General features: G+C 44.8%; 1 protein-coding gene across 8 annotated transcripts in view; it reads left to right on the plus strand.

Moving 5' to 3' along the window:
* The first annotated feature begins 3,320 nt into the window (after positions 1–3,320).
* Positions 3,321–13,641, plus strand: part of NHSL1 (NHS like 1) — a 185,796-nt gene continuing 175,475 nt past the window's right edge. For 4 of the 8 annotated variants that reach the window (XM_042017214.1, XM_042017215.1, XM_042017211.1 and 1 more), the window contains exon 1: positions 3,666–4,669. In XM_042017214.1, coding sequence (XP_041873148.1) covers positions 4,312–4,669 — 358 coding nt within the window. In that variant the 5' untranslated portion in view covers positions 3,666–4,311. Of the gene's footprint in view, positions 3,607–3,661; positions 4,670–13,641 lie in introns of those variants that run through there. The other 4 variants (XM_042017208.1, XM_042017210.1, XM_042017209.1 and 1 more) reach the window with 3 other exon arrangements.

A 13,641-nucleotide genomic window follows, 5' to 3' on the forward strand; every position in this document is an offset into this window, starting at 1 on the left:
CTAAAGTAAGTCAAAAATACATAAGCTGCTATGTGTCCAGGACATTGAGCTTGCTTTCTCCACTACAAACAAGAGCTCATTAGAGCTGCTCTGAGAATGACGAAGTAATGTCCTCCTCCATCCCTCCAAGTTGTACTTGTTGTATTGCTGTGTCTCCATTTGGTTGGGTTTTCCTAGCCTAGGCAGGCAAATATCTTCAATCTGTGGGCTAAAATACAATGGATGAGCTTGGAGATCCCAGCTGACTACATCTAAACTACCCTCTTGGCACATAAGTACAATTTCAGGAGGAGCTGTCTGATGTTATGTGTTTGGCCACGTGGCTTTTGTACTACTGCTCACCACTTGCTTCTGAGAGCCCAAAAGGATTGCAGAAGCAAGCTGAGGGAAGAGTTCATTCTGCACTGGGTGATGAGTTAAGTCCCACAAGACTTTTCTTCTGTTTCTTGAAGTAGAGCATGAAAGTTATTAGGTCTTTAATTTGGTAATTTAACTTGAGGCTTAAAATGCTGAAGGATGAAAGCTACAATTCAGACATAATGAACTTTCCAGTGAACTTGAACTTTGATTAAAAATGCAATTAATATTGGCTTGAAATATTTAGTGAAGTCTCTGCTGTCCTTTTGCCTACCTTTCTCCTTTATCTCTCATATTTCTAGGCTCTGTTCCTCTTCTGAGAGGATCTCCCACTCCTGACTGAGAGTATTTGGAGGTGTGAGATCCAGAACACTGGGTCACAGGTCTGCCAGCTCTAGCTGTGCAAGTGGAAGTGACTGCTGGCCACTGAGCTCACAGACCTCCTTCTCCAGCGGATGCAGCTACATGGAAAGCAGCCTCTTGCTCCCACCAGTTATACATCACAATTGCCAAAAAATGACACTGTGTGAATATGCAGGGTCATGATGAGCTCACCCAAGGGCAGGGATGGCTCACCTGAGGGCAGCATCCTGCCAGACAGCAGGGATAGCACCGGGGCTGTCACCCCCTGGCCAGTGGTGCCTGCCTTAACTCAGTGTCCCCCTGGGCCTGCAGGAGTATTTAAAAGGGTCAGGAGCATCCTCACAGCTCTGCCAGAAAAGGAAACATTTTCCAGTCATAACCTCTGAACACAGACAATGTGCACGGCTACCTGAGGGAGATGGGGTGTCCCTAAGAAAGTCTGTACTTCTGCTGAATGTAGAAATTTTAAATGCTTCCTTTTCAGCATGATGAATACTTTAAATCTCCAACTCTGTAAGTATTTAAGCTTCATTTTCTTTCCTATGTCACTTCCTTTAGCACAGAAAGAAACAAGCTTGAGACCACCCTTTACTGGTTTCAGTTAACCAATCTTCACATTTCAGTCGCTCAATATTTACATTTATTTTACACCTGTTTTTTCCTGAGTATTCCATGTGGTAACAAACCATCCCAGAAAAATAGACCATATATATTAATGAGGAAAAAAAAGTATTGTTCTGGAATAAACACAGAGGCTTTGAATATTTCAAGAACATCGGTGCATTTAAAATTCAAATTTATTTCTTAACTTGGTTTTAACTGGCAGTCCTAAAAATGCCTTATTTTTTATGATACATTATTCCCATCAGAAATATTCAAGCTATAATATAAATAAGTAATTTATTTTACAGTTGGCAAACATATGACCCAGTGAAATATGTAAAGTAGACTTCACTGGCAGGGAAATCCCACTCACTCACAGTAGCTAAGGCTCTTTACTGCATTAGGTTGTCTAAGGCTTTGATTCCTGGCTATTATTCTTACTGTGCTTAGATCTGTTCTAAGTATCTTCTCCTGCTTACAGATAAGAACATACAAAAGTATTTGCAATATCAGGATGTGATCTGCATTTTCAGAAAAAAGTTTAGACTGGTAAATGTACCTTTTTGAAAGTACCTATTACTAAACTTAAAAATTAGTAATTTCCAATCAGACACACTCACAGCCTTATGGTATCTACACTGGCAGATGTGTTGCTGTGGGTTCTTTTCAGCTGACACCTGAACTGACCTCTTCGCTCACTTTCTTCCTACTGTGTTTTATACTGAAATCCACCTCATTTGTGGTACTCCTGTAGTTTAAACAAAGCATACAAAGAATCACTCCTCTCCATTCAAACATGCTGGTGAACAGGACACATTTTTTTATCAATTGACTACCGCAAACAAACACATCTAAGAACTAAAGAAGACATTATGTCCCAAAATAAAAGCAGGAGAGTTCAATATGACAAAATGACTGCTTTCCATCCTCTGACAATCAATCCTGACAGCTTCCCCATCACAACACTATTTCTTTGGATTCTTTATGTGCTTAAACCCCTGATTAAAAACCATTTTGCCTGTTTGCACCATGTTCTTCTCATCAGTTTCTATATATATTGCACACGTGCAGTCAGTGGTACTGTCTGTAACACAAAACCAGGGAGAGCATTCCAAGTTGCAAAGTTATTCATTGGTAACCTGTTTGGACAGAGGTGTGAAGAAAGAAGGCTTTGTTCTTTATTTTTTAACACTAGATGGCATTGCTTCCTCCCCCCACCCCCCAGGGAAAACTTGAAGATGAAACTTTCCTTGATTAATGTAAGAGAAGAATTAGTGACTTGCACTTTTTACTATGACTATCACCCTCCCAAGCATTTCCTGTGAATCTTAACTCTCGAGTGTGCCACCAAGCCTTGGGTTTGTATTCCTCTGTCTGCAGCCTTGCCCCCATGCTTCTCCATGCACCAAGGAATTTCTGAAACACTACCGGTGGAATGGTTTTCTTCAGGTTTCCCTTAAGTAACGAATGCTAAAGCTTCGGATGATACATACTATGGTGCAGAATATTTTGTTACATAAATTGTGTGTCCTCAAGATGCTAATGAACTTGGATATGTCCCCGGACCTTTCTCTCTCCAACTGATTCTCTTTCTTTCATCACACAGATTCATCAGCTGCAGCAGGAGCCAGAACAAGCTATGAGGCAGGAAGGGACTATACAACCACTTTTCCCCAGGGCCCTTTCCCACAAGAAGAGAGTGCTTGGGTTCCTCTCTTTATCATATAGCAGGAGCCACAGCCAGTAGGGCATTGTCCAATTAAAATTAAATAGCAGCTGTTGACAGTTGCTTGTGGGCTAAATTGGTTCTGTGGGGAATAGCTCATTAGAGCCGTCATCTCCATGAAGAGCTGATTGTATCCTACGCGGGCAAAGTGCGGGGGCTTCCAAGGCTGGAACCTGCCTTCGGTCCACACCAGCATTATATGCAACATTTGGTGCTCCTACAGTCGATGTCATGGGTCCGACTTTGCTTTTCCTACCTTAGTGTCAATCTTACTAAAAATGAACCACAGAGAACATGCCGTTCCCAGACGGGCTGCTCTTCTTCCCCTGCCTCGGAGCAACACCTCCGGCCTGACCCACAGCGCGGCACGGGAAAGGGCTGAGGCGAGACCTGCCCCCTCTCTTGCTCGGCCCCTTTCGCCGAGCAGGGGAGGCCGGAGAGGCTGGCTTCTCCCTGGGGAGCCCTGCTGGACCGAGCGCCGCGGGGCCGGGCCGGGAGCAGCTACCTTGGCTGTTGGCTGGCCGGGAAGGGTGAGGCTCCAGTTCGGGGAGCCACAGGTAGGCGGCGGCCTCTTGCTTTTCCCAGGTTCGTGGAGGTTTTTTTTTCCCCTTCCATTCCCTCCTCCTCTTTTTCCAGCTCTCGCTTTCCGGGTTGGGTGTTTGGTGCGTTCAGAAAAGTGCCTGCAACGGCGCGGGACTCCCCAGGTGGAGCTGGTCCCGGCTTTCTCTCCCTTCCTCCTCTGGCTGGCTTTCCTCCTTTGTGGCCGCATCCAGGGCGCTTCAGTCCCCCTCCCACGCTTCCTCTTTCCCTCCCTCCCTCCCTCCCTCCCCGCCTCATCCTCACTTCGGGGAGAGAAAGCCGGGCTCTTTCCTGTCTCCCGGCCGCCCCGGGCTCTCACCGCGCCCGCCGTGCGGCGGTGCTGCGCCCCGCTCCGCTGCGCTCCCCTCCCATCCCCTCCCTCCTCCCGGGGCCGCTCCCGCCTCCGGGGGCCACTCCCGCACATGGGCGCCGCGCGGGGCTCCCCCTGCACCGAGGCGGCGGCGGCTCCCCCCCGGCCCCGGAGCGCGTAGCCCAGCCGCCCTCCCGCCCCGATTCATTTGTTGTTGTTGTGCTGTTCTCCCTCTCTCCCTCCCTCTCCTCTCTCTGAACTTTTGTCACCGCGGCCGCTGCGCGGATGAAGACTTTTCACGCCGGGGACGCCTAGCTCTCCCCGCCACCCCTCCCGCTGCCGTGCCCCGCGCTGCCCCCCGTCCCCGGCCGCGATGCCGTTTCCCCTGCGGACCCTGGAGCCGCTGAAGCTGTGCAGGTTGGAAGAGGCCGGCGGGGATGGCGCGGAGCGGGGCGGCCCGGCGCCGGGGGACCACGCCGGGGCGACGGAGGGGGGCGGCGGGCGCCGCCGCGGCGCGGTGCCGCTCTTCGGGTCGCTGGAGCAGGTCAGCTCGTACGCGCTGGTGTCGCTGCTGATGCAGCTCTCCGACCTCTCCCGCTGCGCCGGCGACATCTTCGGCGGGATCCTCAGCGAAGCGGACTCCTTGTGCCACCGCAACGCCCGGCTCCAGCGCCGCCTCGGCGCCCTGGAGGAGCTCCTCGCCCGCCTCGACCATCGCAAAGTCAAGATCCGTGAGTACCACCCTTCCCCGGCGCTGCGAGCTCGTCTGGGACCGTGGCGGGGTGACTTGGGGAGCGGGAGGACCGGCCGGAGAGCGGCCGCCCGCTGGCGGGGCTGTTGGCACGGCAGGCTGGGCTCTAGTTTGTGATTTATTTAAAAAAAAAAAAAAAAAAGAAGAAAAGGAAAGAGGGAAACTTAAGCATCCCCGTCTCGCTTTTCCCGTGCTCAGGTGGAGGCGGCCGCCCCCCGTCCCGCCGCGGCTCCTCCCGGGCCCCGCCGGTGCCCACGGGCTGTAGCGCGGCGCTGCTCATCCCCCTCCGGGAGACCCCGGCCCCGGGCTCCGTCCCAGCGGCTCCGGCCCTGGATGTCGCTGGCCCGGGCGGGAGGGGCGGTGTCAGCGAGTGGGGCCGGTGGCTGCGAGTGTTTCCCCGGTGCTTCTGTGCGGCGGAACCCTCACTCACCGGGGAGAGCGTGTCCGCAGGGCGGGCAGCGGGCTGGCCGGGGGCGGGGGGCCGCCAGCGCCGGGAGCTGATAGCGCTGTGATGCCGGGGGAGTTTGTTTATGTGTTTATGCCGGGTTTGCGCTAGACTTGGGATCAGCCGAGGTTCTGACAGTTCAGCCCACATGCCTGATTAATTCTTTTGTATGTGCATGGGAAGACCTCAGTAAATAGAAACCTGCATGTACTTAGCAGCTGGTTTTGTGTCTCTCGGTTCTCTCGAGCTTCTGTTCATTGTGCACTTGAAAACTTGAAATTTCAACTTCATACAGAGCCCAAGCAGCAAGATGCAGAATCGGCCTTATCTTCCTAATTAGTGGCAGCATGGGGAGACGGTTCTTAAGTTTCTTTCAGAGTCTGTAAAGTGGCCCTCAGAAGGGACTAATTGTACACCTTACACAGAGCTATAGGAAAAGGTTCGTTTTTCTTCTGAGCTTGGCCCAACTTTGGAGAAAGGATCCAGTAAAAATTGCATCTGGTACATGAAGTTTTGTTTATGTGTGACCAAGCTCCCCACAGACAGTGTGGGAGATAACTTGCAACATCAGCGTAGCTTTCTCAATGTGCTGGAAACATTCAGGAACCCAAAGAATTGTGTTGCAACTTTTGTGGCAGCTGTATAAGGCGTAAGCTCAGCCTAAATAGGGTTGCTGCTCAGACACCACCGACAGTTTTATTTTAAATGGAAGTAGAAAGCTTACTTTGCATATGGCACACTTATGAGCAAAATTGATAAGGAAGGCCTTTCACAAATAAGATTTAAAGCGTATGAGCCCTGTATGGGTGACTTACCTGTTTCATTGCAGAGTTATTCCTTATGGTATGCTTGAGTATGTGGTTTCTCCAAAGGAGGACACCTTCGCCATCCTTACCAAACCTTGTGGTTTTTAAATGTGAGGCTAAAGTTTTGTGCTAACCAGTTTTACTTTTTTAGGTGCTTTATAACTGTATGATAAACTGAGGGCCATTTCTTCCTGACCAAGACAAGTATAACCTTTTCTGCCAATATAGTTATGTTAATTTGGCGTGGCATGGTGCAGTCACATTTGAAATGTGAGTGTGTTATTGCTGGCGATACCTGCAGTATAGTGGTGTATTAAATTGATTGCCTGATAGGAAGCAGTACTTATTTATCTTAGTTTAAATAAATAATTACCATACACTGATGCAAAGTATATAAAGGCTAGGGTGAAATAAGCGTCTGCTGCCCTGTACGAACCCCGAAATTCTATGTGTCAGACTCTTAGTGGTTGTCTTCTTTCTTAGTCATCGTTTTGCACAAGTTGTATATTCATGAATTTTTGTTGTTGTTACAACTCGGTTCTTTAGGCTAAGCCTGTTATTGCTTTTAATTTGATGGTCTTTGCTCTTGTTATTGTGATGCTCAAAACTGGATGCAATTCTTATGTTTGGCTTTTTCTATTTGGTTTTAAATTCTTTGCTAAGTGGCATCTCTGCCATCTCTGCCCATTCAGTTTTGCTACTTGAAAGCTGCATTGCTGCTGCCAATATTTACTTTTCAAAGATCTCGTTCACTGAAGTCTAAGAGAATTAATGATTATTTCTTTCTAATTTTTTTTAGGTTTTTTTGTTTGGATTTTTTGTTGTTGGGGTGTTGTTTCGAGGTGGTTTTTTGTTTTGTTTGTAAAGGAAGGTTATTTTATTTACCTATTCAGTCACTAGGAATTGATGTGTAGGCGAAGCATATTGACACGAAGTTGCACATAAAGCCATGACAATTCTTATAGGCTTTCTAGATACTGCAATCTGGCCAAGGAGATCAGTTAGGATGCTCCATTGCAGTTAGAATCATGAACATCTCTGTGATACACGCCATCAAGGCTTGTCTGCAAGTTTAACCCTGTTCCTGATATCAAAGGGAAGTATATGGAAAACAAAGGCAATGGTTTAATAATACTGTCTTTGTTTGGGAACAACAGCAAGGGGGATTTTTCCTTCCCATTTTTGAAGCCTCATGGAAAAAGTTGTTTGCTGGTGCAGGATTGTAAGAACAACAAGGATTGTATAATTACTTTCCCATTTACTAGATTTTTACTAATCATAAACTTTTTTTTTTTGTGGGGCAGATATTGTGAACTACTGCACCTCTTGTGGTGCAGAAGTACACAGGTACAGCATGACATTGTGTCAGATGACTGGAGTAATTTGCTCTTGCATTCAGGATGAGGGGATAGGACATTGTACACCTGCTTTTCAAATCATGGCTAATTTCTACTTGAATAATTGCCTTTTGTTCTCTTTGTGGGGCCTGGACAATAATTTCCTCTTTCAACTGAAGGTCCCAGAATGACTTCGGAGATCCCAGAATGATGTTGTATGGGAAGGACCAGAAGAGGACTAGGAAGCTTCAAATCTGGGTCACAACCACTTCTTGGGAAGTAGCTGCAGACTGGCAGCTGGTAAAAGATATGCTATTTGTGTCTATGGTGCTTGGGAAAGTACATACCAAAGTTGCAGGGTTTTTTTATTTTTGCACTATCAAAGTTTTGTTTCAAAGTAAAGTTTACATGCAGTACCCTTCAGATAACAGGGGTCCATTAGTGTTTGTTCCTTGCTGAGCATGGGCAGGGGTGTGAGGGAGGGAAAGCAGGCAGAACAAAGCTTTTTGTCTTCAGTTAGTCACTCTCTGCAGTCATTGACTGTGCTTGCTGGTCTGTCTGTACAGTGTGTCCTTGTGTGTGTGGAGGATCCATATGCTCCTAGATCTAGATATTAGAGTATGAATAGGTAACTGTGTCTCAGATGATCTCTGCTGTTTCTCTTCTGTTATATACTCCCTGGTATTCTGTAGTGAATGCATTAGTTCCATCCATTCATTGCTCCACATGGGAGAGAACTTTCAGATGTGGCAAACTGGTTAAGGATGTGCTGTAGTACAGTGGGTGCTATGTCTGCAACCCTTACTGGGGGTAGACTTCCCCATCTCTCAAGAGTGGCTGGAATTCTGCCATGCCCTTCAGCTGGAAGGCCTCCTTTCAGAGGGTTTTGTACTCGTATGCCCTACATACTCGGGGAGTTTAATTTCATGTCTGCTTCAGGATTTTGAAGGTAGCTTTCAGATGCATGCAGTCTTGGTGATGGTTGAGTTTTCAGGGGTTCACTAGAATAAACTCTGCTTTCTCTGGTTTGGTTTAGCTCTCTAACTTTTTGTTTAGAGTGGTAGAGAAGTTTCTCGTTATATCCCCCCAGCTGAGAAACTTGTGCTTGACTTGATTTCAATACAAGGATATTTTTAAGGCCACTTAGTAAAATGCTTTCCCGACATGTATTTGAGCTTTGCATAATGAGCAGGGTGTTGTGCCACAAGAAGGGACATCAAAATATGATGAGACACGTCCCTATGGGCTGATGACTGGTTTATAACTCATGGTGGTGGGAGGCACTAATGGCTCAAGGCAGTTTGTAAAATTCAAGTGTAATATGCAGTACTTGTGACCTTAGTTCAGCTGCACTAGCCACGTCTAGAGAATTAATTGGATTCAGTACCTTTTTAACAGTCTTTCATCAGGTTTTCATTAAGCTTATGTGTGTTGCTGTTTTGCATGATGTTTTGTCATATGTTTCCAGCATCCAGCTGCCATAATGTGTTTTACACCATGAGACTTGCCTAACAGCTTTTTATTTTCTAGCAGTGTGCATCTGTAGCTGTGACCTAGCATCAGGTGATGTAGTTTTTCATCACTTTCGATTCTTAAACGTCAGGGTGGATGAGGACAAGTGCCTCTTTGAAGTGATCATGGCTCCTCAGAAGGCACATGATGGCAGCAGAGAAATCTTACATAAATTACAAGGCCAGCTCTTGGGAAATGCTGTGGGGCCTTAAACAGTCATTGTTTTTGTAGGGCATGAAGAACAACATTTTTTCCGTTAATATTTGTCTTCTGCCATCTGCTGTTATTTATGCAAAAATTAATGTTAACCCTAACCCTGTAAATCACAATGTTTCGACAGACTGGAAGGCTGTCCCTTCCATCTTCTCTGCTATTTATTTTGAAGTCTTTCTGAAGAGATGATTTGAGAGAGGTGCTGAGAGGTTAACCTAAAGACAACTTCTGGTTCAGTGTCTGCAGTAGCAGGATGGGGTTTGGCCAGTTGCACCTCCTGTTTTAACAAGAAGAAACCGATTCTGTGGGAGAGCGGAAATGCTACGTCCTAATTAGTGTTGTTTAAAATCCTTCAGTGTTTGATTTTAAAGGCACAGCATAATAATTTGATTTTGATGCCCAACATCTATACATAGGTATGTTTTTCTTCCCCCCACCCCCCCACCCCCTCAAGTTTAAGCACATTAATGCAAGAGAGCTGGGGGGGTGGGGAGTATGGCTTTCTATTTGTCTGCATGATGGAAGGACAATCCAGTTTACACTTCATCTCCTGCTATTTTGTTTAGTAAGTATTTTCCACGCTTTGTGTGCAAGGCAGTACTGGAGCACATTTCCTGCTTTAGCTGAACAGGAAGCTTTATTCAGCTTATTCCTAGGGAAACCCCTCCTCCATCCCAAGCCACCAAAAGTGAGCATTATTTGAGACAGTATCAGCAGTGGGCAGGAGATGAAGGGGCTGGCTGGCTTTCTATAGTTTCTGGTGTAAGGACAGAGAATACAAGATATTCATCATCCTGCAACAACAAGGAGAAACCTTGTTTAGGAAAAGGTTTAGGGGAAAAAAAAGCCAAACAACACACACCCCCACAAAAGAAAACAAAACACACCACAACCAAAATCCCCAAACTAACCACCAAAACCACGGTGTGCTGTTGAGAAAGCTTTGGTGAGAAAAGACAGGCTTTTAGGTGAAGAACTCTGTTCTAGCACTATTTGGGAGCTACAGTTCATCTATGATTGCAGATGCTTGAGGTGACTGCACTGTGGAATTTCTCTCTGTTGCTGTGCAATACGAAGATTCAACAGCAAAGTTCAACCATGTTAAACAGTTAATTCCTAAGTCCCCCTTGGGAAAGAAAAGAAGAAATTTTCTCTTTAACCCTGTTGTAATTATTCAGTTTGCTGCTCAGAAGCAATACAACTCTTGTTTTATTTAGCTAGTGCAAGACTAATTATCTGTGGAAATTCAACCTGATCCAAGGGAGGTTTCACTTGAAATAAGCAGGAAGAAAGTCTGAGTTAGAAAAAGATTTCCCATGGGGATGGTGGGCCAAGTCGTTGTCCTGCTGAGTGGCAAAGCTCCAGCTGAATTCAGTTTGATGAGGGTTTGGCTTGCTGTTCTGAAAACAGTTGACACTCTTTGGCTGAAATGTAGAGCTGCTTTGTACATTGCTCGGAACCTATTATACACCACCTACGAACATTTATTTCCGTAGAACTTATGACTGGCTTGATCATTCAGGAAAACAGTGTTTAGGAGAGGTAGTTAATGAATTAAACATACTTGCATTTAGTTGTTTTCAATTAGGATCTATTTTGAAGGTTGCTTGATATTTCAGGATACACTAAAATGTCCTCAGAAGTTTCTCTTCCTATTAGTACTGGCACAGTCTCGTATTGGTTGAGTGCAAGCTAGTAATCTTGGTCTTGCAGGCTTCTCTCTAAGCTGATATGAATCTCCAGCAGAAGAACAGTTTTTTGGATGAACCTATTAACAAACATAAAACAACACAGTGGAAAGCCACTGAAGTTCCTCAAACCCTCTGTCCTGGAATTTAAACCGGCCTCTAATCAACAGAAAGTGACAAGAGGCTTTCAAGGGGTGTTGGGAGCAGATTACCCCTCATGTGCTTAGCGATTCTTGCATCTTCCACTGAAGTGTTTGGTGCTGGCTGCTCTCATCTGTGGGGTACTTCACTTAATGTTGCCCAGGCCAGATTCACTGTGGTAATTCCTGGCTTTTTTCTGTATTTCTGGGTGAAGGAGCAGCAATTTCCCTTTCCTCATCTTCCTTTTTTTTTGCCTGCATGCTCAAATAAATGATATAATAAATGAGGGCATGTGCTTTGCTTCCTGTTATCCAGAGCACTAGTGCAGCAGAAACAGAAAGGGGGATTAGGAAATAGAAGGAATTAAAAGACACACATCGAAAGCTTGGCAATTATGCAAGCCCCAGTTTCTTTTGTAGTCCTAAACTAGCTATCAGCAGGCGAGATCAAAGCTGTCCACCCTAACAGTTAACAAGATCAATTAAACATGCTAATTAAATGTTGTTCTTGGCTGTAGGTTGGATAGGAAACCTGCTGGTTGGATGGCAGTCTCCAGAAAGCCTGGATGACATGCTACTTAAGAGACTAGAAAAAAAATATTTTGCTACCTGTGGGTTTAGCACAGATTAATGTGGGTGGACTTTGCAAGTTGTTTGTACTTATATCCTACCATATTTTAGTTGGGCAGGGCTGCTTCTGGCTTCAGGCTGTCATGGGTTTTACCTCTTTGTCATTTGTAAATTATGGTGGTTTAAGTTAGGTTGTTTTTATTTATTTATTTATTGGCCTCTTGTCCTTTAATCAGCATTGTGCATATGAGATTTCATTGCCATTTAAAAACTAGGAGTAGTTAGAATATAAATGTTTAAGGTCCAATGAATGTGACTGAGCTTAGGGCACTAAGCAATCTGAAGGCAGGGTTGTTACTCCTGCAGAGAGGCAGAACCAAATAATTGCTTTGCTATCACTCCTCTTGGTAGCTACCCTGTTGAAGCCACTGGACTACACAGTTTTTAGGTTAAGACCTGATTAATTTTTTTATTTCCTTCCTCTTATTTTCTCCTCCTCATTTTCTTTAGTAGTTTAGACTCCTCACTTACTCCAGGTATGCTCTGAGCTGCCTCTCCATCTCCAGCCCTGCCTGTTCTGAGGTGTGACAGTTTCAGTGTCTGCTCTGCATCTTGCCACCCATGTCACTTGTTAAAACTCAGCATTTCCCCTTCCTCAAACACAACACTCTCTGCAGGCCTGTTGGTTGGATTAGTGAGGAAGGAGGTGAGGAGATAGGAGGCAGAGACAGGGAAGGGTGAAATTTGATGGAGATTCTGGCTTTCTCATGACAACCCCTCTATTTTGTAACTCCTTGGTGTTAGCTCCTGTGTAAGGCCTTGCTGGCTGGGGTTGTGGCACAGTGGATAACACCATAATAACTGTCTGAGCATGCCCTTTTCTTCATTTTTATTGCTTCCCTTCCAAATATGTCTATTGCTCTGCTATAGGAGTATAAATCAAGAGCAAAACCATTTACACCATTACAATGGTGGAAGTGAGACTATCAAGGTATTACTTGAAATAAAAAATTCCTCAAAGGAACTGACTTTAATGTGTGTCTGTGGCTGAGTTCTTATAACTTTTGAACTTAAAGGACATTTTAATGTTTCAGTAGGTTTAATTTCCCTAATGTGAGCAGCAGCTCTGTTTTAATTTGAAATTTGGCATCTTGATAACAAGTAGATCTGTTAAGTTAGTTGATTGGACATTCCTTTTACTGTAATCAGGCTGTAGCCTAGCTAACCAAATTTTGATTAATCTAAGATTGTAATTTTTAAATTAACTTAGCTCCTACTTTTCAGAGATTAGGACTAGAACAGCTGCCTCCTGAAGTATATCGGAACTATGGATGATATCTGAAGAACAGAACTTATTTTTTTCTACTAGCACTAAATGCAAATGTTAATCTTAATGGGAAAATTATGGCAATTTCAAGCATATTGAGTAATAGTGACAATGGTGGGATTTCTCTTTTTTTTTTCTGGTTGAGCAACCAATTGGAAAATGAAGACAAGAGGCTTCTACAGTATGTTTTAAGTGGTAATGTGTGGTACTTGCATGTTCTTCTTTCTTCTTGCTCCTCTCAATTTTTAAATTTTTTTTTAGGGTCAAAATGCTGGCTACAGAAGAGCTCTCATCAGCTTTTATGTGGTGGGATAAATATTGCTTGCTTATATACATTCTTTGTATCTGGCTGTTACATTCATAAAGTTTCTCAAAATCTTGGGTTTGAGTTAGAAAGCAAGCTCAGTCTTTCTCCTTGCAAATGGGTATCTATCTTTTGTTTTCTACTTTAGCAAGTTTTAGCTTTTGGCAGGAGATGGAGTTTGCTTGCAGGAAGCTCAGCAGCACCCGAGATGAGTGCTTTGTGGGTTATCTCTAGTGGCACCTTTTGTTCCTGCTGTATGGGAGGGAAGAGCTCCCAAGCAAATGGTGTTGTCTTTCCCTTCCTGTTCGGTATCTCGTTCATGGTAACTGAATCTGCTTGGGAGGATTGAGAAACCAAATGATGGTTGGCTAATGCAGTATCATTAGAAGTTAAAATGAAAATCTCAAAATGTTGTTACCCACCTTGTCCTTAGAGATGCTTAAAACATTTTGAAGTAGAAAAAAGAAACCAACTACCAGGAAATCGGAACAAGCTTTTACAAAACTTTTCATTAATTGCGGTATTTGATTTTCAATTTAGAAGAAAGATAGCACAAGCAAAGCTTGATTGATAACACAGCAAGACCCATCACCCGTTATTGTGGACATGA

This window comes from Corvus kubaryi, unplaced genomic scaffold (assembly GCF_017639235.1).
Source record: "Corvus kubaryi isolate FWS band 111438036 unplaced genomic scaffold, C.kubaryi_AGA036_p1.0 split3-73, whole genome shotgun sequence".
In the NCBI taxonomy this organism is placed as follows: domain Eukaryota; kingdom Metazoa; phylum Chordata; class Aves; order Passeriformes; family Corvidae; genus Corvus; species Corvus kubaryi.